Source organism: Rhineura floridana, chromosome 1 (genome assembly GCF_030035675.1).
Source record: "Rhineura floridana isolate rRhiFlo1 chromosome 1, rRhiFlo1.hap2, whole genome shotgun sequence".
Classification (NCBI taxonomy): Eukaryota; Metazoa; Chordata; class Lepidosauria; order Squamata; family Rhineuridae; genus Rhineura; species Rhineura floridana.
The window spans coordinates 202,302,497-202,330,129 of record NC_084480.1 but is presented as its reverse complement, the minus strand read 5'-3'; the positions used below and the strand labels follow the sequence as shown (position 1 = coordinate 202,330,129).

Below are 27,633 nucleotides of genomic sequence, written 5' to 3'. Positions count from 1 at the left end.
CAAAGGAATAGCCGTAAAAGAAGCACTTGGAAGATTACAAGGGTGTATGTAATAGAAATCAAACCTGTCTCTTGATTTTGATAATGTTTTTCTCCAGTTCAGATGGAATCATCTTCCCTCTGTTAACAAAGAAGACAAAGAAGCAGTTGCTAAGTATCACCAATGGTGCATTCTTCCAAATGCATAACAATCAAGGGCACAATCCATTCCCTCCTACAAGCTAAAGAGACGGTGAAAGGAATCCCCATAAGACTCGGTGGAGTCTCTCTCCCTTCCTCTCTCTCCACAAAAGTAATTTGTATGCACTGCTTTGGAGAGGAACTGGGCATTTTGATCTACATTAAGAATGCCCAATATTTTTTCCCATTTTGTACTTCTGGCTCGTGCCCCAGACTTGGTGCAACCTGCAACCTACATAGCACCTAACAGCCTCATTTGGATGTCTGCTACCTTCTCACACATTCTGTCTTGAAGCTGTGACCCAATGCAGTCTCCATGACTTTACCACCACCACCAGTTTTCCCTTGCCCAACCCACTTTGTTACCTGATGAAGAGTTCTGGAGAACTGAAAAGCTTTTTGTTTTGTTACATTTTGAGAACTGTTTTGTTACATTTTGAGAACTGTTTTGTTACATTTTGGTTGTCCTGCTAAAGGTATGCTCCTAATAAGGATTTTGGAAATTTTTTTATAAGCCAACATGACTACCTTTAGTTTTTATACTCATTAATATTCTTATCCATAACTGGATGTGGCTGCCTGATTGTTGATGGGTTCAAGGTGAACAGATCATATAACACCAACTCTCAGTTATACTAGCTGCCTGTACGCTTCTGAGTCCAATTCAAAGTGCTGGTTTTGACCTATAATGCTCTTTACAGCTCAGGACCCCAATATCTTCTAGAATTCCTCTCCCAATATGAACCTACCTGGACCCATGGATCTTCTTCTGAGGCCATTCTCCAGGTCCCCTCCCTCTGAGGAAGGCTTAGAGGGTGGTGACACAGGAGAGGGCCTACTCAGTTGTGGTTTCCCATCTGTGGAAAACACACCCCAGTAAGGTCCACCTGGCACCTTCATTGACATATTTTTGGCACTAGGTAAAGACTTATCTTTCACCCTAGGCATTTGATAGACTGAGAATAAGGATGGAAGGATCTGTCCATTTCAGTTATCTCAGTTTCTCATATTTTTTTGGAAACAAATTCGGTTCTTTACATTTGTGCAGCAATTTGCAATTTTTTTATTTTAAAAAATCCTCATGAAAATTCTCCAGCATTTTAGTGGGAATTTCTCCCGCTAAACACATTTTTGTATGCAGTTTTAACTAGTGAACACATTTTTGCAAGCAATTTCTTCTAATCAATGCATATTTGTATGTTATTTTCACTATAACATTCATTTTTATGCACACGTTCCCCTAACGTATGCATTTTTGCAAACATTGCTTAGTTGGAGAGCCACATCACAAAATTTGGATAAGTGTGAATTTTGAAGATGGCTGTGTTTCGGTTCTTGTGTTGTTTTGGAAAGTACAGATTGGATAAATTCAGCTTTAAATGTGAACTGAATCGGACTTCTACCCCTTCCCTAACTGAGATGGTTTTGTTTATATTAGTGTACTGCCAAAGCTTTCTGTTACTGTATGGGAATTGTTGTTGTTTTATTATTTTGTTTCATAGCATGATATATTATTTTAGCTTTTAACAATATTGTAAGTTGCTTGGAGAGCTTTGGGTAACAAGCAACTAATAAATCTAATCTATTATTATTATTATTTTATTCATATGCTGAATTTGCATCTCATTTTACTATTCATTCTTGAAATGCATATACATTTCATTTTTTTCTTTTATTAACTGTTCTTTTTGTTATAGCAACAAAGCTGATTTTGACCGTGGTCTCCTGATGGCAGCAATTTTTTGAGTTGGCCACCACTTTATTTTCCCAGAATGCTTTGAAATGATGCAATACCCAGAGCACTTTGGGGAGGCAGCCATCAAAAGCAGCTCTGCTGCTGAAGAAGAATTGAAAAGATTTTTAGCTGAGTGCCCCAAAAGAGGTAGGAGCACAAGCTGTTGCAGAATTAAGCCAATTGCTTAGGGAAGCCTCTGCATATTGAAATGAACAGGCAATTTGAATGATGTGCAATTAAGCAAATAGCAGATATTATGCTTACAATACAAAAAGCATCATTCAGATCAGCATTTCAAAAACAGTACATTTGCTTTTGTGCATGCCTGGGGGAGCAGGCAGTCAGGTTGGGCACTGGCTGAGGGCCCCTGCAGTGGGACTGGGCAAGTGTAGCTCTCGCTCCACAATCCATGCTAGCATCGGGTTGTGGCACAGGTTGCAGAGTGGGAGCAGGCAACACCTCCTCTGCCACCAGTGCTGGCTGACCGTGCCACTTCTTGCATCGCTGCATCAGCGTGGTGTGCATGCATACTTATCAACACCCAAGATGGTGGTGGAAGCATCGACATGCCCCCACTGCCATCTTGGATGATGATAGGTATGTGCATGCAGCATGCTACCTCACTGATGCAGCCAGGCCTATTTAAGCTCCCAGTGGTGGTGGCAGCATTAGTGCCGCCCCATCGCCACTGCTGCCTTCAAGGGCCCCCTGCAGTCTGCTGTCAGTCCAGCTTTTGCGGGAAAGTGTTCCAAATATGTGAGTCCAGAAAGTAAAAATATCTGAAGAAATAAAGGTTTCACACATGTCAGCAAATACAGATAAATTGCATGAGTGGAGAGAGAGATATTAAAATCATGGACAAGAAGCAGTTGAAGGCCTTACCTTTCATCACACCTGACAGCAATGACATTATCCATCCCGATCCCAAGAACTGCTGCAGCTTTCTTGACAGAATAATGGCTCTTAGATATTAAGGATAAAAAGGTTAAATAGAGGAAAGACCTAACAACATTCATTAGAGAAGAAAGATTGTTTTATAATTGCTGCTGTCATAAAGTAATATGAGCAAATAAGCACTGAGTTTTAAGCCGTTTTTGGTCTGTTGACATCAATGGGAGCACAAATCAACTGAAACACTACTTAGATCGATTTGGAGACCAAGTTGTAAGGCAAATATGGTGAAACTTCCAATTTCTGTGTCAACTGATTTCAGAACAACTGTTCCGTAACATTTATTATCTCTGATATTGTTTTGTTCCATAGAGGGAAGTATAGCCACTAGTTCATATGGTATTTATGACATGTCTCAAGCTGCCAATCTTTATTTTATGAAGTTGACATTGGGCACAATCCATATAAAGTTGGCCAATATGACTAAGCTCCATTCAAATCAATGGGTGAACATAAATCTAAAATGTGAAAACCTAGTTTTTGCCTGGTTTTGCAAGTGAAACAATAAATGTGCCTATCTGCAAATTCAATGTTGGTTTAGCCATCTCTTGACCACCCATCCCCCACCCCTGGTGCTTCATACAATCCTCATGCTTCAAGTGGGCTGTCCCCCTGAAACTGCCACATGAATACGTAACTGTTTATTCATTGCATTAATTTTAAAAACAAAACAAAACTTTTTCAGTTTTTTAATGGGAAAAACTGCTCCAGGGAGCTATTTTCATCACAACATGGGAACCAGCCAAATCATCACAGAGTACAGATGATCTTTGCTTGAAACTTGCAGAACTATTGTTTCTTCAGAGCTCAACCATGAAAAGGAATAGATAAGTTTGAACTATGGCTGGAGTGAGATAGCCACCCCAATTCACCATTTCTTCATTGCAAATTTGGGGTGGCCATGCTGATATTTTCTGGATGGGGAAATCCAAACATTTGGGGACTTCATGGAGAGGGGCACTTCCCCTGGCTGTGATTGTGCCTTAGTTTTTCTTTCTTATAAAATTTAAGAAATAGTGTCTGTTGTGATGACAGCTCTTCCTCTCTCCCCATTTTTGTTTCTAAAAGGTGGTGCCAAGTTGCCCCTGCCCTTGCAATGACTCTATAATTACTCTACTGTCACACCGCTAGCCCACTTTAGATGCATTCTGGGAGGTAACATGGAGGCAAGAGCTCTGCTCTGGCTGCTACCCCACAACAGGCAACACTTTTAACTTTTAAAGGGGGGAGAAGACAGATTCCAGTGCAGCAAGCACAAGACAGACAGATAGATAGACAGATAGACAGACAGACAGACAGACAAGGGGGATATATTAGGCTAGCAACCATGACACTAAAGTATAGTAAGTCTCTCTGTGATTGCAGATTACATAGACTTAACTGCAAGTGCATACTCACATGTTCAGAAACAAATAGTGTAATGGCTGGAAGGGCTGCCATGCCTTTGGTTTTAATCTCAGGGTAATGTTTGTAGCGGGCAACTAAAACACTGTAGAGGTTTGATATGCTGCCCCCTGGGAAAATAAAGACAGAGATTCTGTTTCTTTTTGAATAGTTCAGTCTCATTGGGAATGAACAGTGTAACACACTGCATCAGGCCCAGTGCACAGATTTCAGTTACCAAGTGGAGATCATTTTAAATCCTGCCACGTGGTGGCTCTTTCCTTACAGAGAGTTGTTTTGTATCTAGCAGCTCACTCCAGATCAGACTATTTTCTCCATGCCACAGCCATCCCCCTTCCCCTCTTCTGTGGTGACACAAAAGACAGCCAATCAATCCACCTGGCATGATAGTATGTGAAAAGCTTGCTATATGGACATAGCTACCATGTGCAGATGTTTCTGGGGACCTCTGAAAGGCAATAACAAATGTGCCCATCAATGGTTAATTGTTTGGGATGGTGATATGATGACCACTTGTCTGCATAATGCCACAACCTGTTGTGGTACTCCAGTATTATGTCATTGCACCAGTTCAATGAAAATAGGTTCCATCAACAGGAGAATTGCTGTAGCATCACTGTCAAGTCTTTTTTCATGAAACCGAAACAGTTGAAAATAGGGTGTAGGACGGGAGGACAGAGGATGGCGTCTGCAAGAATTGTGGTTCCCCTGAAGTCTTCTGCATTGGTGCCATCAGTAGCCACCTATGTAGTGGGTCAACCTTCCTGACACTGGCATCATTGCAGCTTACCGAGACGGGGCTGGGATAGGGAGGTGGAAAGGTCAAAGGTGAGGGAGCCCTGACCTCACTGTCACCCTGCCCCCCCTTCAGGTAAGTTGCATCAACACAGGTGTCAGAAAGGTAGTTCCACTCCACCACATGGGCAGCTAATGGATGTAACCGGTACATAAGAGCTAAACTACAGGACCAGCTGTCTCACATGATATATCAATGAACTGTACCACTTCAGATGACAGGCAGGGCATCAAACGTCTGAATACTTCTCCCACATGAATATTCCTTGTACATGCAAAACTAGTATTACAAAACTAGCATTTCACGTAGAAGGGTTCCAGACTATCAAAGAGCTTTTCATTTGATCCCCTACCTGCTGTCCAAAGTGGTGAACTCTTGGCAGACAAGTAGCCTGTGATGTTGCAAGCCATAAGTAGATCATTTGGTTTGGATATGATAAGCCAAACATGTTACAGTAGTATTGAAACCACAATGTTTCACAGACCACTGTTTATCAACAACCAGAACTGATTTACACCAACCCCCAAGAAAAAGGCTGCACTCAGGCTGCATCATGGTGAATTATGGTTCAGCAAGACATGACCAAGCCTAGCTTTCTCTGAGACTCAAATACTCCTCCTTCCCTTTCTTGCACAGTTCAGAAGCTTCCTCTTCTATTTTTGGAGCTTTCCTTGTCATCTAAACCTGGAATTGTGGTTAACCATTTAGCCACTTTAAATATGGCTATGACCACATTAGTTGCCAGAACAAAGCATTTCCATTAGCCATACCTGGAGGGGGAACGAGTTGATCTGCCGATCATGTGCAAAATCTCTTTGAAGCTGATTTTTTAATATAAAAAAACCCACACTCAAGCAGCTCCCACCAGGTTTTACAGTAAAAAGGGGCAGGGTTTGCCTAGCGTCATGTGCCAGTTTTCAGAAAATAGAGGTGGAGACACACTGGAACCGGCAGAACAGTGAGTGTGTTTCTACCCTAAGAGTAGTTTAACACAAGCCATCTTCAGAAACCACAGTTTGGAGTTGGCTTGTGTGGAATTACCCATAGTTAACATTAACCACAGTTTTTCAATCCAGACAACATAACAAATTGTGGGCAACCAAAAACAGAAGCGGATGCCTCCATGTGGGAGGGGAGGGGAGGGGAGGGGGAGCACACAAGCCAGGAAGGAGGTTGGGCTCTTTTACATCTTGCTATACCATAGTTTAGTGTCACATTTAAACACAGCAAAATAAATGACTTGCTTTTAAAAGTTTTGACTTGCCAGTCTAGCCATACCACTTTCGTGAACTTCTCTGTCCTATATTTATATAGTGATTTGTACCAACATTTATTCATCTATCTATCTACAAATTAATGTTCAAATTTTAAAATGTCAGCAAATAATGCCTGTTGACTCTACGATTCAAATAAGGCTCATAGTATGAATAATGATTTAAATCTACTTACCAGGAGAAAATATGCCATCTGCTTCACTTTCTCCCCATCCAATAATTTCATGCATTTTTTTAAGTACAACCTCCTCCATTACGATGAATACTGGAGCTATTTCATAAGTAAACCTAATACATGTTTTAAAATAACCAACACACTATAGTCAGAAGCCAAAAATGAACTCATCAGAATAGCTTGAAAAAGAAAAATGAATATCAATGTCTGTCTCAGTCAAGCAAGAGAGGTGTGTTCACAGAAACAGGCTTCCATGCCTGAAAATGACAGGGTTACAGAAACACATCTTCATCTGTATCCCAAGGTTCATCTTGGCTCAAAGGAACTGGCATGATGCTTTTTTGGATGCAGTTGTGAAGAAACATTCCCTATCAATGAACAAATAATTGCTACTTGTGACGATTTGTGTATAACTAGAGCTGGATCCAGAGCCTATCCATTTCTTCCTCACTCCTCCTTTCCTCAAGTACTTTCTCTTATCCTATTGACCATCTCCTACATCAAAGATAGGAAAACCTCTGGCCTCCAGATGTTCTGGGGGCCATATGCTAGTGGTGGGTGGGGCCAGATACAAAAGTAGCTGTGGTTTTAGGCAAAAAGTGGGCAGAGCCAGAGGCAAAAGTGAATGGAGCAATGAAAATGATTCCAATCTTAGTACAGTAGGCTACATTCTAGCAACACAAAGTCAGAGGTTTCTATTTATTTATTTATTAAATTTATTAGTTGCCCATCTGGCTGGCTGTCCAGCCACTCTGGGCAACGTACAAAATAAAAACATACAAATACATTAAAACATTAAAAATCTCACCAATAATAATAAAACCTAACCCACCCCAAAAGCCTGCCTGTGGAGCCAGGTCTTCAAGGCCTGGCAGAAGCTCATCATAGAGGGGGCATGGCGGAGATCATTTGGGAGGGAATTCCACAAAGTGGGGACCACAATTGAAAAAGCCCTCTCCCTAGTTCTCACCAGTCTAGCTGTTTTAACTGGTGGGATAGAGAGAAGGCCTTTTGAGACTGTTCTTGTTTGCGGCATCCCTGATGATGTTGGAGGCGCTCCTTCAGATAGACTGGGCCGAAACCGTATAGGGTTTTAAAGGTCAGAACCAACACCTTGAATTGGGCCCAGAAAACAACCGGTAACCAGTGCAACTCCTTCAGCACTGGAGTGATGTGATCTCGCCGGCGGCTGCCTTTAATCGGCGAGCCACCGCATTCTGTACCAGGTGCAGCTTCCAGACCATTTTCAAGGGTAACCCCACGTACAGCGCATTACAGTAGTCTAGGCGAGAGAAGACCAGGGCATGTACCACAGATGGGAGCAGATGGTTGGGAAGGTAGGGGCGCAGCCTCCGTATCAGATGGAGTTGATATAGCGCTGCCCAGTTCACAGCCGAGACCTGAGCCTCCATGGACAGCTGGGAGTCAAGAATGACCCCCAGGCTGCGGACCTGGTCTTTCAGGGGCAATTGTACCCCATTGAGCACTGGGTAAACATCCCTCAACCTTCCCTTGTCTCCCACAAACAGCACCTCGGTTTTGTCAGGGTTCAGCTTCAGCTTATTCCTTCCCATCCAGCCACTCACCGACTCCAGGCACTTGGATAGGGTTTCTACAGCCAACCTCGGTGAAGATTTGAATGAGAGACAGAGCTGCGTGTCATCAGCATACTGGTGACACTGCAGCCCAAATCTTCTGATGTTAGCCCCCAGTGGTTTTATATAGATGTTGAACAGCATCGGGGAGAGGATGGAGCCTTGTGGCACCCCACAAGTGAGAGGCCAAGGATCCGAAACCTCATCCCCCAATGCCACTCTCTGGTACCTACCAGAAAGGAAGGAATGGAACCACTGCAATACAGTGCCCCCTATGCCTAACCTCTTCAGGAGGTCCAGAAGGATACCGTGGTCAACAGTATCAAAAGCCGCTGAGAGATCCAGGAGGACAAGGAAGGTGCATTCACCCCTATCCAATGCCCTCCTCATATCATCAACCAAGGCGACCAAGGCCGTTTCAGTCCCATGTCCAGGCCTGAAGCCTGATTGAAATGGATCCAGATAATCCTCTTCCTCCAAGTACGCTTGCAACTGCTTTGCCACCAACTGCTCAACCGCCTTGCCCAGGAATGGCAGATTTGAGACTGGGCAAAAGTTGTTCAGATCTTGGGAATCCAAGGAGGGCTTCTTTAGAATTGGTTTTATTACTGCCTCCTTAAGAGCTACACATGCACCAACACACACCTCTATCCAGACAAGCAAGAGGCATTATTGCAGTTCAAGGATACAATCCAGCCAGCAAAAGCATTTATGGAGGGTGTATCCTGTGGAAAGTCCCTGGGCCTGAGGTTCCTTACCACTCATTTACGATGTTGAGCCTAGGTTCAATTTTTATTCTTCATGGTTTTAACTTCTGTTTTTGAAGTGCCCATATAATTTTTTGTTAATGGGTGACAGCACAGAAATGTTGTAAGTAAATTAATAAAATGAATGACTGAGAATGGAAGCCCCAAAGAGGTAGTTCTGCTATTGTCAAAATAAATAAACAAGTTCCAACAAGTGTTTGCTATTTAACAATGCAGAGTGATCAACACAGTGAAAGAACACTGTGCTGTTATCTAACACTGAAGCATTGCTTACTACCTTGATACAGTTCGCTCCCCCCTCAAAAAAAGGGTTGGAGTGTTTACCAACTCGTTGGTAAACAAAGATTACATAGTAATCATGTAGGTTATATAGTAAGTGCATAAAAGGATTCAAGACCAGAAGCTATGTCATTGTGTTTCATGTTTCCTTAGATCAAAATCCCCTTTTGATCACTTTGCAACTTGTCTGCGTGCCTTTGTCCTTTTCTCTTCTCTTGGAGTCCTATTGCACAGCTGTCGTCAAAGGCAGAGAATAACATTAACTAACTGTGGATGTATTAGACATTTTCATCCACAAGGGTACAGAGAAATACCAAAGTATACCACACATGTTCAGTATGTAGCACTAGGCTTGTAGAGAGCATATCAGCTTCACAAGGACAGTCCATTAACAGAAAAGTGAAATGTCATGGTGCTCCATAGAATGTAGGCAGAGTTCCACTGCTAATCAGGGAATGTGGAAAGGGCCATTCTAACGGCATTTTTTGCTGCCATATGTCACTGTCTGTTTCATGTTTTGACTTTGAAGTTCTGAACTTCAAAAGCAGTTAGCTGTGCATATGGGTGCTGCTTGAAAAACATAAATTCAAAGGTCTACTGGGAATGCAGAATTAGTTCAACAGTTGTTTGAATCATGGCCTCTATCTTGAAAGCTCTCAAGATTTATTCCAAAATATCAAGATCAAATGCTATAGTTCTCAGAGGTTCATTCTGATTTCAGTGGGGTTTCCTTGAGCTGCCTTTAGATGCCATGTCACATAGGAGTGATAAGAATGTTTTGATATGTCATTCTCTAAAATAAAAGATACTGCACAAGATAAAAATCCAGTATGAAAGTCAGTGTCATTAATTCTGAACACAAAGAAGTTGCTTTTGAAAGCTTTTGAAAATTAAGTATTTGATGCAGTACTGCCCTCTAAATTTAGTCAATAAGCTATCTTTGTTCCAAACTCATTACACAATGTCATATTTAAGACAGTAGAGGGAAATGATTAAATTTGCTGAAATTTTTCATATGAAGTTGGCATGGAGTATTCTGTTCATAGATGAAGTCATCAACAGTATTTCCACTGACATTTTACAGACTTTTTCCAACTTATCTTTTAAAGAGTTCTTACACAATGCCCATTTTATTAAAATGTCACCATACAGATGAATTCTGGTGTTCATAGTGTCACAGATGGGATTAAAGGATGAGGGACGCAGATTCTGATTATTGGTAACGTTAAGTAGCAGCACTGTGTCACTTAAGGACTCAAATTTACTTACAGCAAAACTTGCCAGATCTCTGAAAAATTCTATTTTTTATCTGAAATGAAGTGAAATTGATGGATAGATTTTAAAAGGAGAAAAAGCTTGTAAGAGTAAAAAGGACTAAAATTCATAGTGCTATTCTTCCGGGCAAGTGGAAAAAAGATCCTCTATAAAGTGTTACATAAAGTTCACATACATCTTCTATAAATAGTTGTTGTCACTGCTTTTTTTGTGGCAGTACTTGCTGGTACTGAGTCCTGGCACCTCTTTTTTTGTTCTCCATATCACATATTTTGTGCTAGCACCCACAACACCTTTATCAAGATATGAGTACTGGCACCTCATAAAAAAAAAGAAGCAGCCCTGGTTATTGTTATTTATAATTAGGCATGATCCAATAAAAACTATTGGTATTAGGAAGAATATAGGCAATTTTCATCTTTTTCTATGCCATTCCATGTTCATCATTTTAAAATCTCAGTGGGACTTTTACTAATACAATTGTACAAACTTCATAGATTTATGGCATGAACCTGGGGTCCTTCAGATGACACTGTACTCCAACTCCTATCTTCCCTGACTATTGGCCATTCTGGCTAGGGCTGATCCGAGTTGGAGTCCAACAACTTCTGGAAAGCTACAGGTTCCCCACCTGTGATTCACAGAGTTCCTCAAATGGGACTTACAAGTGCTCAACTTTGACCAAATCTTCCCTATAACAACAGATCGCAATGATGATGATATTCATGGCAATCTGCTGTTTGTCCCAGAAAATGTTACTTGCTGCAAACAGTCCTTTTCGGAGCAAGAGCAGTTTCAGGGAGTAGCAATTTTCCTCAAATAAGCAGCAGCAGCAGCTGTGGAACAAATGTTTGGCCCACCCTCTCCCCATGCTGCAGTCTCAGCCTAGATTAGGGTCCCCACACACAGCTACTTGTTAAGGAGGAGGTGTGACAGGTGCTACGCATGCTTTTTAAAAGTCACACAGTCTGGCCCTACACTGAAGCTTTTATTATTTCAATAGAAATAGGAGTCTTTAACTACTTTTTCCTTTCTACTTTTTCTGTTTCTCTGAGACTAATGTACCTGTCTTCCAAATGTATTACAGAAATGTCTTTAGTCTCTATTTGCTGGATCTCATACATTCTTTGCATTCTTCAAGAGCAATACAAAGTTTTGCTGTCATTATGCAAATTAATCTTGTATAAAACTACGATTTACAGTACATACATGTTTGTATTTGCTGTCGCTGTTAGCCATTCCCCGGCAAGTCCTATAATGTCAAGGCCACTGGACAGTTGGTTGAAATAACGAGGATGCCCTGAAATGCAAATAAGTTAAAACAGATAATTGTTTCTGAAGAAATGTTAGAAATGCATCACTTCTCAGCAACATTTCCAATTAGTGGTGCAAGGTATCCACTAGCAGGTAAAAGGTGTTAGGAAGAAGGAAGAAATGCCTAGAAACCAAGGCTTAAGAGATTACAAGATGCTTAAAAAGAGCCAACGTGACTCTGGGTGGGTGGGTGGGTGTGGGCGTTGGGAGGTACAGTACCAACTATGGAAGAAAAAAATTCTGGTCTAATGTGGATGGTCCACTTTAAAAAACATACACACAAACAGAACGGCCAAAATAAGGGAGGATTCATCCACTTAGTTTTTCCACAGAAGGAAAATCCCCTTCTAGTTTAGGATTGTAATTATGGCAGCCACTACCAGGGCAGGGCAGTGATTTCACTTATTTTCTCTCTCATCACATCCACACCACACATTTAAAGCATGTGGCTTCCCCCAAAGAATCCTGGGAACTAGTGCTGGGAATTGTTGCTCTTTGAGGGTGAACAACAATTTCCAGGATTCTTTGGGGGAAGACGTGCTTTAAATGTACAGCATGGATGTGACCGCTGAGAGCAGGGTCCCAGCAATGTCCCTATGTCTCCAGCATCCTATGAGCCAATCAGCATGAAGGGACTGTGTTAGCCATTGGGAAGAATCTTCTAACATGCTTCCTTATCCTTTGCTGCTGATTGAAGCCAATCAGAGTGAAAGGAGGTGAGTGAGCCACTGAGAAGACTCTTCTCACTAGCTAACATGCTCCCCTTTTATGATGCTTGGCTCCTAGGGACATCTGTTGTTGCAGGAGAAGGCTCATGCAGGAAGGACGAGGAGTATGGAGATGATGACAGAGACCAAGCAAGTCAGTGAGGGGGTGTGGCATGACTATCATGAAGGAAATCTGCATTTCTGGATTTGCCACTATACTACTAGTGGTAAACCTAAATTGTTTCTCTGAAGAGGACTTACGAGGGAGCATTCCATCATGTGAAATCTCAACTGCAGTCTGAAATGATATTGTCCAGAAACAGGCTTACTATCTCAGTATGCAGAACTAGAGAGACATACAGCTCTTGTGTTGCAAACATGAACAGAACCAAATGGATTCTTCAGAGAGTTTAACCTTATAGAACAGGTGAGGGGAACCTTTGGCCCTCAAGATAATGCTGAACTTTAGCTCCCATCATCCCTGACCATTGGCCCTGCTTGCTAGGCCTGACGGAAGTTGTAGTTCGGCAGCATCTAGAGGGCCAAAGGCTCCCCACACCTGTCACAGAACTATATTTTCCAGCTGTATGTTCCAACACATGGGCTGGATCCAGCACCCAAAATGTTTTTGTGGCCCCTCCAAGAGCCATGCCCACCACTGGCATGCGGTTCTTGAAGGGGTATCCAACTCTAAGTGGAGGTCTTGGGCCTAAAATGGTTAGCCACTCAGCCATACAGCTGCATGGGACTCTACAACTTCTTTCTCCTACTGTTTCTGTGCCACTTTCTTTTAATATCATCAGAAGATAGAACATCTCGAGTACAGGACCACCGAAAACAGAGAGAAAAGGCCACCAGTGTATCCATAGCTAGATGCATCAGTGGCTGAATTAGATGACCTCCAGATTCCCTTCCGACTCTGTAATTCTAAGTGTTGAGTCGATGAGCGCTGGGTGATGCACGTTCCATTCCGTCATATACATGAAGTATCAGGCAAGAGGACATATTTACATTTAGGGGTTCATCCGTAAAAGAGAAAAAGGAGAGAGAAGAGCACATGAATTTGGCATATAGCTGTATCTGCAGAGCTCTTGAGTTACATGTTATAATATATGCAGGAAGGGTGGGGGTGTCTGTATTTGCTCCTCCACCACACAAACAGGATTAAGGGCCAGGTGAGTGTGTGTTCTGGCCCTGTGTCTAGCCTGAAGGTAGAAATCTTGTAAATGACAGGCCTGTCATAGAAATAGACTGGCTGGATCAGCACAAAGGCCTAGATAGTACACCATCCTCTTTCCCACAGTGGACAGCCAAATGCCTTTGGGAAGGCCATAAGACCAGATCCCTTCCCTGTTGTTGTTTCCCAGCAACTGGCATTCAGGCCCATGCTCCCTCTGAACCCGCAAATAGCTGCTATGACTGGTAGCCATTGGAACAATGCTATATAAACACAATGGTCAGTTTGTTACCCGTTTTAACTCCATATTTCAAGGTATCCCTACAGTCAACAAGTATTTGTTCCAGAGGTTCTGGTTGATCAGAGAGTTCCACACTGAAGCCTTCCAGCCCTTCCAGAAGCTGATGGGGATGGTGGAAATCCAGCACTTTACTCTTTTCATCATAGGTCTTTTTGATGTAACGCAGGAGAATATCCACCACTTCATGAAGAAAATGTTCCGTCAATTCCTCACCATTACGAGTAGGCAGAAGATCTGGAGGAAGGGTACCCCGAAGAAATTATGTTTAATGATATCTAGGATCCAGGGGGAGGGTTGCATAGGGTTGCTACATTGCCTGGAGATTCCCCCTGTAACTTTAAAATTGTAACTGAACAGAGGAACGGGGTTTCTGCAACGTCTCTCACCCTTTTAACCTTGGCTCTTTCATTCATCCCCTGCCCTAGGAAGTAGAACTCCAGGTGTGCCACACGAGTGTGCATATGTGGGGAGGATGGATGCAAAGGACCTTTGAGGTCAATGGATGAAACAAGTCATGGCTGTTAAATAGCACTGGGGAAGCTGTGACCAGATATTTTTGGACTATAAGCCCCGTTATCCCTGAACTTTGGCCGTCACTCCCAATATCTGGAGAGGCACAGGCTTCTCTGTAGAGGGGGAATCTGCAGGTTGCAATTTGGCAGCCTTCTTTTTGCAGTGTCCATGTGATCAAAGAAAAACGTCAGTATAATACAGCACTCTGCTTTTCAGTACATCATTTAATGACAAATTTAAGCTGATTCTCATCTTATTTTGAAATGTGGTGAAATCTTCCAGAAGTCATTTGCTATGTCATCTTCACTAGGGATGGAAGGTTCTGTCAATTTTAGTTCCCTCAGTTTCCCATCTTCCAATCTTAAATTCAGTTCTCCACATTTCTGCACCAATTTGCATTAAAAAACCCTCATGAAAATTCACCAGTATTTTAGTGCAAATTTCTCCTAACAAATACATTTCTGTATGCAGTTTTGATTAATGTACACATTTTTGCAAGCAGTTTCTCATCATATCACGTATGTTTTTGTGTTATTTTCATTAATATATTCATTTCATGTTCACTTTCCCCTAAAATATGCATTTTTGTAAACGTCATTTGGTTGGAGAACTACACTGAAAAATTCAGTTCTCGTTTTGTTTCAGAAAGTGCAAATTTAATAGATTCAGCTTTAAATGTGAACTGAATAAAATTTCTCCTCCATCCCTAATCTTCACAAAAGGAGCCCTTGTGTGTTACCATATTACAGAAATCACTTTAATAATGAAATCCTATGCAAGTTAACTCAGAAGTGAGCCCCACTAAATTCAATGGGACTTACTCCCACATAAGTGTTATAGGATTGCCATCTAAGACTAGTGTTATGTTACTAAAAGGGGTTACTCCTGGCTTTCCACATAGGGGATAACATGAAGTTTGGCTTAAAATTCCCCAACAAAAGTTATAGGGACCATCAAAGCAAGTTACAAAAAATAAAAATGGAATTAAAAACAAACACTGTGGAAACTATCCAACCCAAATTAAGCACTTCTAAACTCTTTGGTTTCAACAACAGCGGGAATTATTTAAGTTCATGCTTAAACTCTTCCAATGAAACCAATGGAACTTAAACTGACTACATTTTGCCTATAATCTATTGATGTCTGGATGATTTGAACGCAGAACAGGGCCTTCTTGTGGTGGCACCCCAATTGTTGAACTCTCTTCCTCAGGTGTGTAATCTGGTCAGGATGCTCTGGGACACCATCCTGTTATGTTTTTTGCAAGCAGCCCCTTCTCAAACCCCTCCAATCCTCCACCCCTGCCACCCCCCTGCCACCATGGAGAAGGCAGGATAGGAGGGCCCCCTGGGCTGAATGACAGAACACAGGCCTTGGCAGCAGAATCCCCAAGTAGGGCCAGAACACAGAGGAAGAACAGGAAGAGGAGGTGCCACACCACAGGGCAAGAGACAGGCTGCAGGCTGGGTGAAAAATCCACTTAATTCCAACCGGGGAGTTCAGAATTAAGCAGATATTTGCTCATCCCGGCCAGCAGCCTGTCTCTTGCCCTGTGGTGCCTCCACTTCCTGTTCCTCTTCCTCCTCCACAATCTGGCCCTGCTGGAGAGGTTGTTGCTGAGGCCTCCGTTGTTATCATTTGGCCCGGGGGGGGGCCCTTCTCTACTGCCTCCTTCCTCTCCATGGTGGTGGGGGTGGCAGATCAGCAGCAAATCCATAGCGGCTGCAGATCCCATCACTAGAATCCTCTTGCATGCTGATTGGCTCCCACCATCTGTTGTTGTGGGGAACAGAGAGTTGCAAGGGAGACAGTCATGAGAAATTGAGAGAGAGAAGTTTATAGCAAGGCAGGGAGGGTGGACAGCCAAGCCCAGATATTTACCTTTTTTAATTCTTAGGCAGAGGTTCCCAAACTGTGCTCTGCGCCTCCTTAGCCCTGTGGCTTCAGCTTACTGTTTTTTAAAAAAGCTGTTCTGGGAACTGGGGCTAGCTGGGAGGGTGGGGAGGGGTATCACTATAAGCTCAGGCTGTCAGCCAGCAGCAAGCTTCTGGGTAGAGTGGGGTTTGCTTTTTAAAAAAAAGTTGTGGAGGGCAGGATAGAGTAGTGGTGGGTCCAAGCATGGTCAGGATGCTGTTGTCCGCCAGCAAGATGGAGTTGACAGCAGATGCTCCCTTGCCCCAGGGAGGATCATTTCTGAAGTGTGGGGGGGTGTTGCACATGTAGTGTGTGTGAGCGAGGGGGGGAAGTATGTATGCAGGTGTGCTTACTTACTGAAGGGGGGATTGCTCAAGCAGTGTGTGTGTGTGTGTGTGTGTGTGTGTGTGTGTGTGTGAGAGAGAGAGAGAGAGAGAGAGAGAGAGAGAGAGAGAGAGAGAGAGAGGCAGGCTATGAGGGGGCATGGCATGACTCATGAAGACACTCTGCACTTCTTAATTTGCCACTACATTACTGATGTTCCTCCACATACTAGGCTGGCCCTGATGAACTTTCAGTGCCAGACAAAAGTTCCACAATGAGAAAATCCTTTTCCTTGTAGCAACCGATCTCACTTCTGAAAGCTAGGGAATTTGAAGCAGGGCCTCACCCATTGAGCGCATAGGCCTCTGTCGAGCACATGGAAAGGTATAGAGAGAGAAACAATGTAGCAAATATCTCACATTTTCTCTCCTCTCCTCTTTTCTGTAGCTTCTCTAACAAGTGGGCACATCACACAAGTTACCTATGTTTCCACTTTTTGCATTTCCTCTGTAATGTCCAATGGGGAAACCCACACAAATGCATCTTTTAAAATAAAATAGTAATCTTACCTGACTCATAGATGTTTGCAAAATTTGTCACAAAGCTCTCAATGGTAGAAGCTTTTTCTGTTTCCTCCCCTTCTCCATGAAAGCTAGAAAGATGCTTTTGTCTCAGCTGGTAAAGTTCAGTATTGACCTGTTTGTCTGGAAAAGAGTAATGAAAAGCCAATGTACAAATGTTAGGGAGGCCTGTTAAAATAGCCATATTCAGGTCTGAACTGTAACCATGTTTGTCTACATTGCATTTCAATAGACATTGCAACAGGTTCTTGGTTCCCTGTTGAGAGATTTACATAATTCAACTGGGACAAAATGTTGCAGGGTATTCCCACCCTCCCTAGGAAGAGTGTTCATGGCTCACGGCTCCAGAAAGCCTGGAACTGGAGCCTCATAGTGCTATTCAGGCATCTTGGGAGAGGGGGGAGTTTCAGAAGTGGAAAAGACATTAAAGACATCTCCGTGCACCCACCCCAAAGGCCTTCTCTCTTGCTGAGCTATACAGCATTAAAGGACTTCCAGCCCTGACCCTGATTATTTAATAGTAAGGATGAGGAACCTGTGGCCCATGAGATGCTGCAGGACTACAACTCCCATCATCCCTGACCATTGACTATGCTAGATGGGGCTGATGGGAGCTGGAGTCCAACAACATCTGGAGGACCAGAGGTTCCCCATCCCTGTTTTATAGTTACATGTTGGGAGGGGGCACACAGTTCTGGAGTTCAGAACTGTGACTCCTCAACTATAATCCCCTCTTTGTCTCTCCTCCATTTTCCTTCTTTTGAATTTGTTTCTAGGGTCACATCCACGCCATACATTTAAAGCACATTTAACACACGAGGCTTCCAATGTAATAAAAAAATGAAGGAAAAAATTGCAGATAATGCAGACAGTAGCTAAAAGTGTGAATGATTTGACTTGTCTTTTGCCAGCCAGGATACAGTTATTCCAATTTATTGCAAGAAAGGGACAGGCAGAGCAATGAAGAGGAAATCCTTTTGCTGGGCTGAGGGTAGGGTGGTTGGACTGAACAGAGGGACTCTCTACCAGGTGGGCAGGCCTCCACCCTAGGTGCCGATGACCTGGCTGCCATTCTTCACCAGTGGAGGCCAGTAAAATGCCCTGAAATGGGCCATTCTGAGGGCATGGTGGGGGCAGGGATGAGCTGGACTAGCAGCTGCCGGTTCCTGCACTGATCTCACTGCCATCATTGAACATAGGGCCCAATCCAGGCCAAATCACAGTGCTAGCTCCATCCTGCCTCCCCCGTCTTTCGCTGTAGCCGGCTGGGCTGCGGATGTAGCAGTGGCTCTGCCACTCTGCAAAGCACCACCGGCAGGGGATGTGGGATTGGATTTTGCCCTTAATCATCAATATACCCATATAGATCTTGCATCATGACTAAAATGGCTTTTAAAAATTCATACCTCTATTTTACACTGTCATTTGTAAAGCTAGCCCTATTCATGCATGCCTCCACTGAACGTGTAGAAGGGGTAGGTCAGTATCTCATTGGCCCAGTCCCCTATATTGCCATGGCCCACTCCCCCTTGGCATAACATTGGTGTGTTAAGCAGAATCCTGATCTTGTGGTGCATGTAGCTGCAGGCAACTGTGAGTGGGCAGGTGCTTCTTTTTAGACATCCTGCTCAACACAACAGGATTCCCCCTACTGGGGCTTTTAGCTTTTTTTGGGGGGGGGAAATGGACCATCACAGCTTCCTCTACTTTGGGCGTGTCATGGAGAATACCAAATTGGGAAAAGGATCCTAAAATTGGAAGTAGATAATTTTCTACCATCTGAAGATGGGACTTTACTTTTTGAGGGTTTCGTTCGCTCCACATAAACAGGAGGAAGGGCAGGAAACAAATTCAGTCACTAATAAACAACAACAACTGTTTGGTTATGCTACACAATTTGGCTTCTATGGATTGTATTAGACAGAAAGTCAGTCTCCAGCTCTGCCAAAATAAAAACTGCCTTATTTCTCTTTATTTCTGTCCTCCACCTAAGAAGGAACCTATGTAACTGCTGGGTTTAATTTTAAAAAAAAATGGGGATCAGCCATTATGTGTGTTTTTGACCCAGCAATCCTAGGTATAATTTGAAACCTGCATAACACCTAGTAGAGCCAAATTCAGTTGAGGCTGCAAGCCCCAATACACATCTACTCAGAACTTAGCTCCATTGGGTTCAGCGGCACGTACTTCCAGGTAAGTATGTACTGGATTGCCACCTAAGTCTGCTATCTCCTCCTATACTGTCATTTTGATACTGTGACTAAATCCAGACTTCGTAGCTTCAGCATCAAACCAGTCCTTCCATCCAACAACAATTTTTTTTTACTTAAAATCCAGCCTAATGAAGAATCCTGAAGAACCTGAAAGCTTGCCCACTAGTTTATGACTTTACAGTTGGATCCAATAAAGGTATTGCAGTACTGTGGATTTTTGGAACATTTACATTATACTTCAAATTAATTTAACAGAACCCAACTCGGGAGAAAACAAAACAAAGCATGAAATTTCAGATATTTGTATTACTCCATTTGATATTTTTGCTGAAGTATTCTCCATGGAGGCAAAAAATCATTTACATATTTAATTACTTGGTTTTACCTGCAAAAAGCAGGTGCCTAGAAAGATATTTGGATACAATTATCTGAATGGACAAAACTACACCTGCTACAAATGGAAGTCAATGTTATATGTGTCAATTGCCTGTTTTTCTCCAGGTGTGTTTTATGGCATATTCTACAATGTGTCACTGTATTGAAAATGCCAGTCCTCACTTTGCTCAGAATCCATTTTTGTGCATTCACTACCTCAAATGGAAGCATGCACTGTAGAGCAACTTTTTCACTTATGCAAAATGGCAGTGGAATAATTTCAAAGATATCATCTTTTCCAATGCTGACTCCTTTAAAATGCTAAAACTTGCTAAGGTAGTCAGGAGGAAGCAGACAGACAGACAGATGAGAAATGCTAAATTCTATCACTGGACTATTAGATATTTGCAGTTGTATACCTTCAGCACCCCCCATATACCCTTGTCATTCTCCCTTTTCATATTTGTAGAATGTATCAATGTGCTGCTGGTGCGCTGAATGCTTCACATTTTCATATCTTCACCAGGAAAATCTTAAAGGAGAAATGGGGGGCAGGGGATGCCTTTGTAGGCAGTGAAGCATTATCTGTCTCAACTGCCTCAACAGCCACAAGGGATTAGGGGATTGGGGTAGTGACCTGGTAGTGCAGCAGGGAAAAAAGCATTCCAGTAAGAAATAGGAGATGGTGCTTTGAGTCCTGCAATGGGAAAACGATGGCTTGGATCCTAACAAGGCAGGCATAAATAGAAGGGCCCCTATATATGCCCTCCATACAGCCCTATAGCGAGCCTTCCTTGTTAGGTGGGGCAGCCACATTTCTAGATGGGGTATTGGGGGGGAGGCACATAGCTCCAGCCAATCCCTCCCCCACCCACTCACTGGTGGAGAGGATGTGAGGGACAGGGGAAGGGAAAGGCGGTAACCTTCCTCCTCACTCCTTTTCCATGCAGAGAGTGTGTTAACTTACATAATGGGCTATGTAAAGGTCAAGTCAATAGAAAATCTGTGTGAACACCAAGAGTTAAATGACTGACACATTTTTTCATAAGAAAAAAGGATGTTAAGTATCCAGTGAACAAAGGGATACCAAAAAGTGTAAAACCAACAAAATAGTTTATGCTGTAACTAAGACTTTAAAAATTAGTGTGGAGCTTGTTCTCGCAAACATTTTGTTTTAATCTTGTAAGACAACATCAGCAACACAAAAATCAGAACAGAGTAAGAGCACATTACAGTACAAACATAGTCAAGCATTTCCGGAGAGTGGTACTGAGAAAAATATGCAACAGTTTCTTGTTAACGTCAATGAGACTTAGTCACTTCGTAAAATATTTACTGCATAATAGACTTCCATTTGTAAACCTATAAAAATGCTTGATAAACGTGCAAGATAGCTTTCTGAGTAGTAGTTTCTTAATATACCTTTTCAGCGAGAGAAAAATTATACTTTAGAACAGTTGCAGCTTTCAGTTTTTGCTAGAATTAAAATAATGTAAAATTTATCTAAAAATTAAGGTTACCTGTCCTTTTTCAAATGCAAGAAAAACCAAATCTGCGAAATGCTTGTGAGTCACTGAACCCTAAAAAGGCCTCATGTTGAGCTGCACACATAGGGAAAATAAAAAATAGGCCTGAATTGCAGCCTAAATAGCTAGCCAGCCAGCCAGGTGTAGTGTTTTCATCCTTTGCCATCAAGTACTCAAGAAAAAGAAAAAATAGCCACTGTGATTGTGAGTATAATGAATGCTTTAAAACAGTAAAGGATAACTTGAGGTAGATATTTTTTCAATCACTTTAAATCATCTCTTTATTTCACTCTTTAGCAATAAGCACCCAATTCTGCTCTATTCATAATTACTGCAGAATAAGTAAACACTTCTTACTTGGCAAACAAACATTCTTCTTTATTGCTGGCTGTGTAAAGAACACAACTGAAACTGAAAAGCAGAACAATGGATAGTCCAAGGGATGGAGTCTAACTCTAGCTCATAATTCACTAATAGGCAAAAACATTGCTGTTTGAGAATGTACCTATAGCCCACAGCTATTTCTATCAAACTTTAAAAAGCAGGGAAATTGGGCAGCTATAGTGAATGCACCAGGGGAGCAGGAGACCTGAACTCCTCTCTGAGATATTGGACTGCCCTACAAATTGGTCAGAATGCAAACACAACTTGGGTTGGTCTTTCATAGTCCAATCCACTTCCTGTGTAGCTTGGAAGAATTTGGTAACATGTGCCTCTGAGCATATGGTGAGTGCTGGCAACACTTGCCATCTCCAAAGATAGAGAATTATATTTTTGTATGTTTGCTGGTGTTCTTCTTACTTTGCTTCTTTCCTGTGTTATTAACGTTTCTACAGAGAATCTAAACTAGAAAATTTTATTTCCCTCATTATTCATGCTAGAAACCTGTGTCAAATTTATTTTTATTAATTTCAAAGCCTTTTTATTGGTCAGTGTCATATGATGGTGAAAACAGCCTTTTGTGTTTCAAATTGGAGGTTATGTTCTATTTCTATTTTGGGTGCATTAACAGTGGAATTTGGACCTGCAGTTTGATGAAAAATCAGACTGATTCCAATATGCTGCTACTTCGGCAATGACTATAGCTGTTGGAAAAAAGAGGATGCATATTTTCAGCCTGCTATGTTTAAACTTCATTTAAGGCAAGGTGGGCATGGTCAATAAAAAACATAGAGCACACCTAGCATTTTGCTAGAATATATTTCACCTCCCACTGTTTTATCTTGTGCAAATTGAGACACTCCTGAGGTCCACTGCAGACTATTCTGTAAAAGTCAGTGCCATTATTATGTTTGGAGTTTTTTTAGTGAAAATTTTGCAAAGTGTTGCTGTACTTCACATATTCACGGAAATAGAAACAAAAGAAAATGATTTCCTATAGGAAACTTCACTAAAATTGCAAAGGAAATCAGACATATTCAAAGTGACCATCTGAACTATATCAACTGTCTTAATAATGTTGCTTCCTCCCTGCTAAAACAAGATCAGCACAGCACGTGTCTTCTTTCTATTATTTGGGCTGATTGCAGGTGTTGCCAGCACTCACCATATGCTCAGAGGCACATGTTACCAAATTCTTCCAAGCTACACAGGAAGTGGATTGGACTTCCCTAGAAATATTTCGCCGGGGCCTGAAGACTTGGCTCTTTAACCAGGTCTTTACAACCTCTGAGACTTCTAGGATAAATTAGCCTTGTATTGAAATGCTGATAATATATTATACTGAACTTGTATGTAATGTATTGACTATATCTTATTTATTGTATTTTATCATATTTTACTGTAAGCCGCCTAGAGTGGCCATTGGCCAGATAGGCGGCCTATAAATTAAAGTTTATTATTATTATTATTTATTATTATTACAATATGATACATATACATATTAAAGTGACTTTTTGTATTGTATTAAAATAACTTTCTATTCTATATAATGAGTTTCTGGATGGCATTTGCATTTCCTTGGGCTGGTGTTTGGACCTAGCTTACAGTACCTTGCATTTTGTAGGTCACGCTGATTTCGCTTAGTGAGCAAAATCCATGAAGCTATTTTATCCTGATCCGCAACATAGGCTCAAGAGGCCCAGACTTATATACTGTTGATTAGCAAGTGTACAAGGTCTCAGATAAAATGCACAGTGCTTCTACATGAGATCCCTTTGTAAAGTAGAAATGCCAGGTACTGAGTATGGGACCTTCCGCATACAAACTGTGTGGGTCCTGCCGCTGAGCTAGGGGCCCCCTCCTAGCCAGACTCTTATTATATTTCTATTTTGGGTGCATTAACATTTGCATCTAAGCCTGCTGCTTTGATATAAAATCAGACTTACAATATGCTGCTACTTAAGTAATGAATCTAGCTGTTGGAAAAAATAAGCTTTGCTTTGCAAAGATGTATGCCTTCAGCCTGCTATGCTTAAGCTACTCTAGTTAATGAAGGATGGGCGTGGTTCATTAAAAACAGAAAGCACACTTAAAATTTGCATATTTTTATTTAATTCGCCTCCTACTGCTTTATGTTGTGCAGCCTGAGACACTCCTCATGTCCATTGGACATTATTCTGCACAACTGGCAGTACCATTATTCCACAATTGTTTTTCCAACTTTTTTTTAGTGTTGCAAAGTGTTGCTGTACATCACATACAGTATTCACAGACACAAAAGCAAAAGAAAATAATATACCATAGGAAACTTCACTAAAATTGCAAAGTAAATCAAACATATTTAAAGTGAATATGTGAACTACATCAACTTTTATATTGTTGCTTCCTCCCTGCTCAAACGAGACCAGTACAGCACAGCACAGCACATGTCTTGTTTCTGTTATTTGGGCAGATTGCAGGTGTTGCCAGCACTCATCATATGCTCAGAGGCACGTTACCAAATTCTTCCAAGCTACACAGGAAGTGCATTGGACTGTGAAAGACCAACTCAAATTATGTTTGCATTTTGTCAACTTTGTAGGGCAGTACAATATCTCAGAGAAGAGATCATGTCTCCTGATCCCGTGGTGCATTCAGTATAGCCGCCCAATTTTCCTGCTTTTTATAGTTTGATAGAAATATCTGTAGCTATAGCTATATTCTTGAACCGCAAGGATTTTTAACTATTAGTGAATTTCCATGCTTTTTATAATGGAGGTGGGGTTCCCTTGCACATTTAGCGTTCCTTTGCAAGTTTGCTGAGAATGATGAGATCATTCCTTCTCAAGCATGGGGGAGGTAATGAGCATGGTACCAAAGGGCTCGGTCCTGGGCCCAGTACTCTTCAACGTTTTTCTAAATTACTTCAATGACTGGAAACAAAGCCCTATGAGGACAGACTGAAAGGAATGGACATGTTCAGCCTTGAGAAAAGAAGATTGAGGGGATATATCATAGCATTCTTCTTCAAAGATTATCACACTGAAGAGGGCGAGGATCTCTTCTCGATTGTCCCAGAGTGCAAGATACAGAATAATGGGCTCAAGTTGCAGAAAACCAGATTTTCAGTTCAATGGGATTTACTCCCATGCAATCCTGTTTAGGATTGCAGCTTCAGATTTCATAAAAAATATATTTAACATGATGTGCAAATCTGTGAATCTGTCTTGCTGACATTTTCTTTTATAATATAGAAACTGCTGTATCTGAAATACAAGGAAGCATTAAAGGTCCGATAATTTGATATGCTGTCTGGCAGAAACCACAGACAATTCCAGATCTAAGGTTTCCACTTTTCCTTATTCTTATTTCTTTTAATGGAAAGAGACTGGTTATATTTTTGGCACTCAGTTCATATGAAGTGAGAGCCAGTGTAGTGTAGTGGTTAAGTTGTTCGAGTACAACCTGGGAGACCAGGGTTCAAATCCTCACATAGCCATGAAGCTCACTGGTGACCTTGGGCCAGTCACTGCCTCTCAGCCTCATGAAAACCCAATTCATAGGGTCGCCATAAGTCGGAATCTTGTTATACAATTTCTTGGTGCAAAGTACTGTTCAATCAATAATAAACTCTGTAGCAGAAATGAGTATCTCTGTTCCCTGGCATTAATGAAAGTAAAACCTTCCTTCCCCACAAACCCTTAATCTCCACCTGGATACAGGATACAGAATGAAAAAATGCTGGGTTTTCTCCATCCTTCCTCATGACCATGCTAGAACCACGTTTCCATTGAACAGTCTTTGACTGACAAGCAACACAGAGAAATTTTGCTGTAATGTACATCCTTTCCCCTCATTTCTTCAAGCTTCTCTTGTTTTTAACAGCTTGTTAATGTTATGTCTACTCCTCAGCTCATTTTTAGCAAACAAACAAAAAGCTGTGTGTGTATATAACACATACAGATATTATACAGCCACGAGAGTGGCTGTATACTATAGTCAGCAGTTTATATTAACATGGTAGAATGTGAAAAATCCCTGTAGTATACAGCCACTCTCGTGGCTGTATAATATCTGTATGTGTTATATACACACACAGCTTTTTGTTTGTTTGCTAAAAATGAGGTGCCACTATTCATTCCTTCATAAAAGTGCTACAGGTACCAGCACCAAAAAAAGAGAGGGGAAAGAGGTGGCAGTACTGCATAATAGTAGCATTAGAAAAAAGATTAAAAACCCCATATATATAATATGAATGACACTGGCTTTTAAAATTTCACCAAGCTACCTTTTGATTTATTTTTATGTTTCTATTTATTGCCTAGATTTAATGTTGCGTTTTATGGCTTCTATTTTCTTTTTAACATGATCTAATCACCAGTGGCCAAAACCTTTTTTAAAAAACAGCATATACGTTTTATAATATAATAAAATATTTTTTAAAAAGCATTCCTTGTTTTAGTCTTTTATGTCTTCCACCACACGTCAACATCCTAAAAACATCCCTTATCTCAGAATACAATCAGGCAGGACAGCTCAGATTTCTGGAGGGGGAAAGGAAACAGCTGACCAAATCCATTTTTAACAGGTCGGATATGCACTGCACTCCTTGAAAGTAGTGGGCAGAGAAACACTTTCACACAGCAACTCCTACAAAGTTTCACCACTTCACTAGCACGTGTTGGCTGGCTGGCTGGCATGGAAACGGCAACAGTAAGAGGAGCTGTAGCCAGGAGAGGGGGAAAAAAAGGGGGGGAAGAATGACGAGGCCCATTTCCCCCGTTGAGGATGCTCTGCTGAGGAAAACGAGGGGAGGCTGTGTTTGTTCATGTTTCGTTTCCAGCAGTTGTAGCCGCCTCAGTTAGTTCACTCCTGACGAAAAGGAGAAGGATGGACTGAGGGATCAGAGAGAGAGAGAAACAGAGAGAGAGGACCTTGCTCATTGCACCTCCTTCCCTCCTCTGTCTCCTTCCTCAGTTGGCTGCCTCTCAGGCTCTTCACCTCCATGCTGCTGCTGCTGCTGCTGCCTTCATCCTTGCCCTCCACGTGGTCTGGCTCTCCACTTAGAAGGGGGAGGGGAACTGCCTTCTGCACATGCGGTACATTATAATCCACAACAATGCATTTTTTAAAACATTAATTAAAAATAAACCATGCCGGTTTTTTAATTTAAACCTACTTCAGATGAAGTACTGTGTTTGGGGCAAGCTTGGGCAATTGATTAGGGATACCTTAGAGTCATCTCTGAGTTGTAATCAAAGACAACAGATTATGTCAATTTCAAGAAAAAAAACTCCAAATGGCTTCTAGTTTTTTTCCCTCCCGTTTGTCACTTTAACCTGTGGATTCTCTGTGGGGGGGTTGTGTATTACCAATAAAACTTCCAGAGTTGTAGAGCAAGCAATTCTGAATCCAACAGTATAAGCCTTGTAAGTTTTTGTTTTGAATTGGGACTATACAAAGCACCAGAAAGGGGTGTGGGGGGGTATTTTCATTTAACATGGTAGAACGCGAAAAATCCCTACTGACTATAGTATACAGCACTCTTGTGGCTGTATAATACAAAGGTCTAACATTTAACTCATCAAGAGTTCTGTTACTATACTGGCTGTTTTTTCAGGATCACGTAAGTAATAATAGGGTGACTGTTACCATGAAAAATCCACCCTCAGTTAGGAAAACTCTTGAGTGAGCAGACTTTTGGGAGCTCTTCCAGATGAAGCTTTTGTTGTGCACTTGCCCAGTCTTATTCACTGAATTTTTCAGAGAGTCCTCTTCTGAAATTACTCCTGTTCTTAAAACAAGCTCTCATTATTTAAATGCAGGCTGTAATTATTTGTCCTTTCATATATTAAAAAGACAATTCCCCCCAAAAAATTTGGGGTTGAAGGACACCTC

At 41.7% G+C, this 27,633-nt stretch overlaps 1 protein-coding gene across 1 annotated transcript in view; it reads right to left on the bottom strand.

Moving 5' to 3' along the window:
* Window positions 1-27,633, bottom strand: part of LOC133377188 (glutamate decarboxylase 1-like) — a 135,420-nt gene that overhangs the window by 22,506 nt on the left and 85,281 nt on the right. Inside the window, exons 2-9 of the mRNA XM_061610707.1 lie at window positions 19,860-19,876; window positions 17,250-17,384; window positions 13,921-14,163; window positions 11,640-11,730; window positions 6,515-6,627; window positions 4,264-4,379; window positions 2,797-2,876; window positions 65-119 (exon numbers count right to left, since the gene is read on the bottom strand). Coding sequence (XP_061466691.1) covers window positions 65-119; window positions 2,797-2,876; window positions 4,264-4,379; window positions 6,515-6,627; window positions 11,640-11,730; window positions 13,921-14,163; window positions 17,250-17,384; window positions 19,860-19,876 — 850 coding nt within the window. The remainder of the gene's footprint in view (window positions 1-64; window positions 120-2,796; window positions 2,877-4,263; window positions 4,380-6,514; window positions 6,628-11,639; window positions 11,731-13,920; window positions 14,164-17,249; window positions 17,385-19,859; window positions 19,877-27,633) is intronic.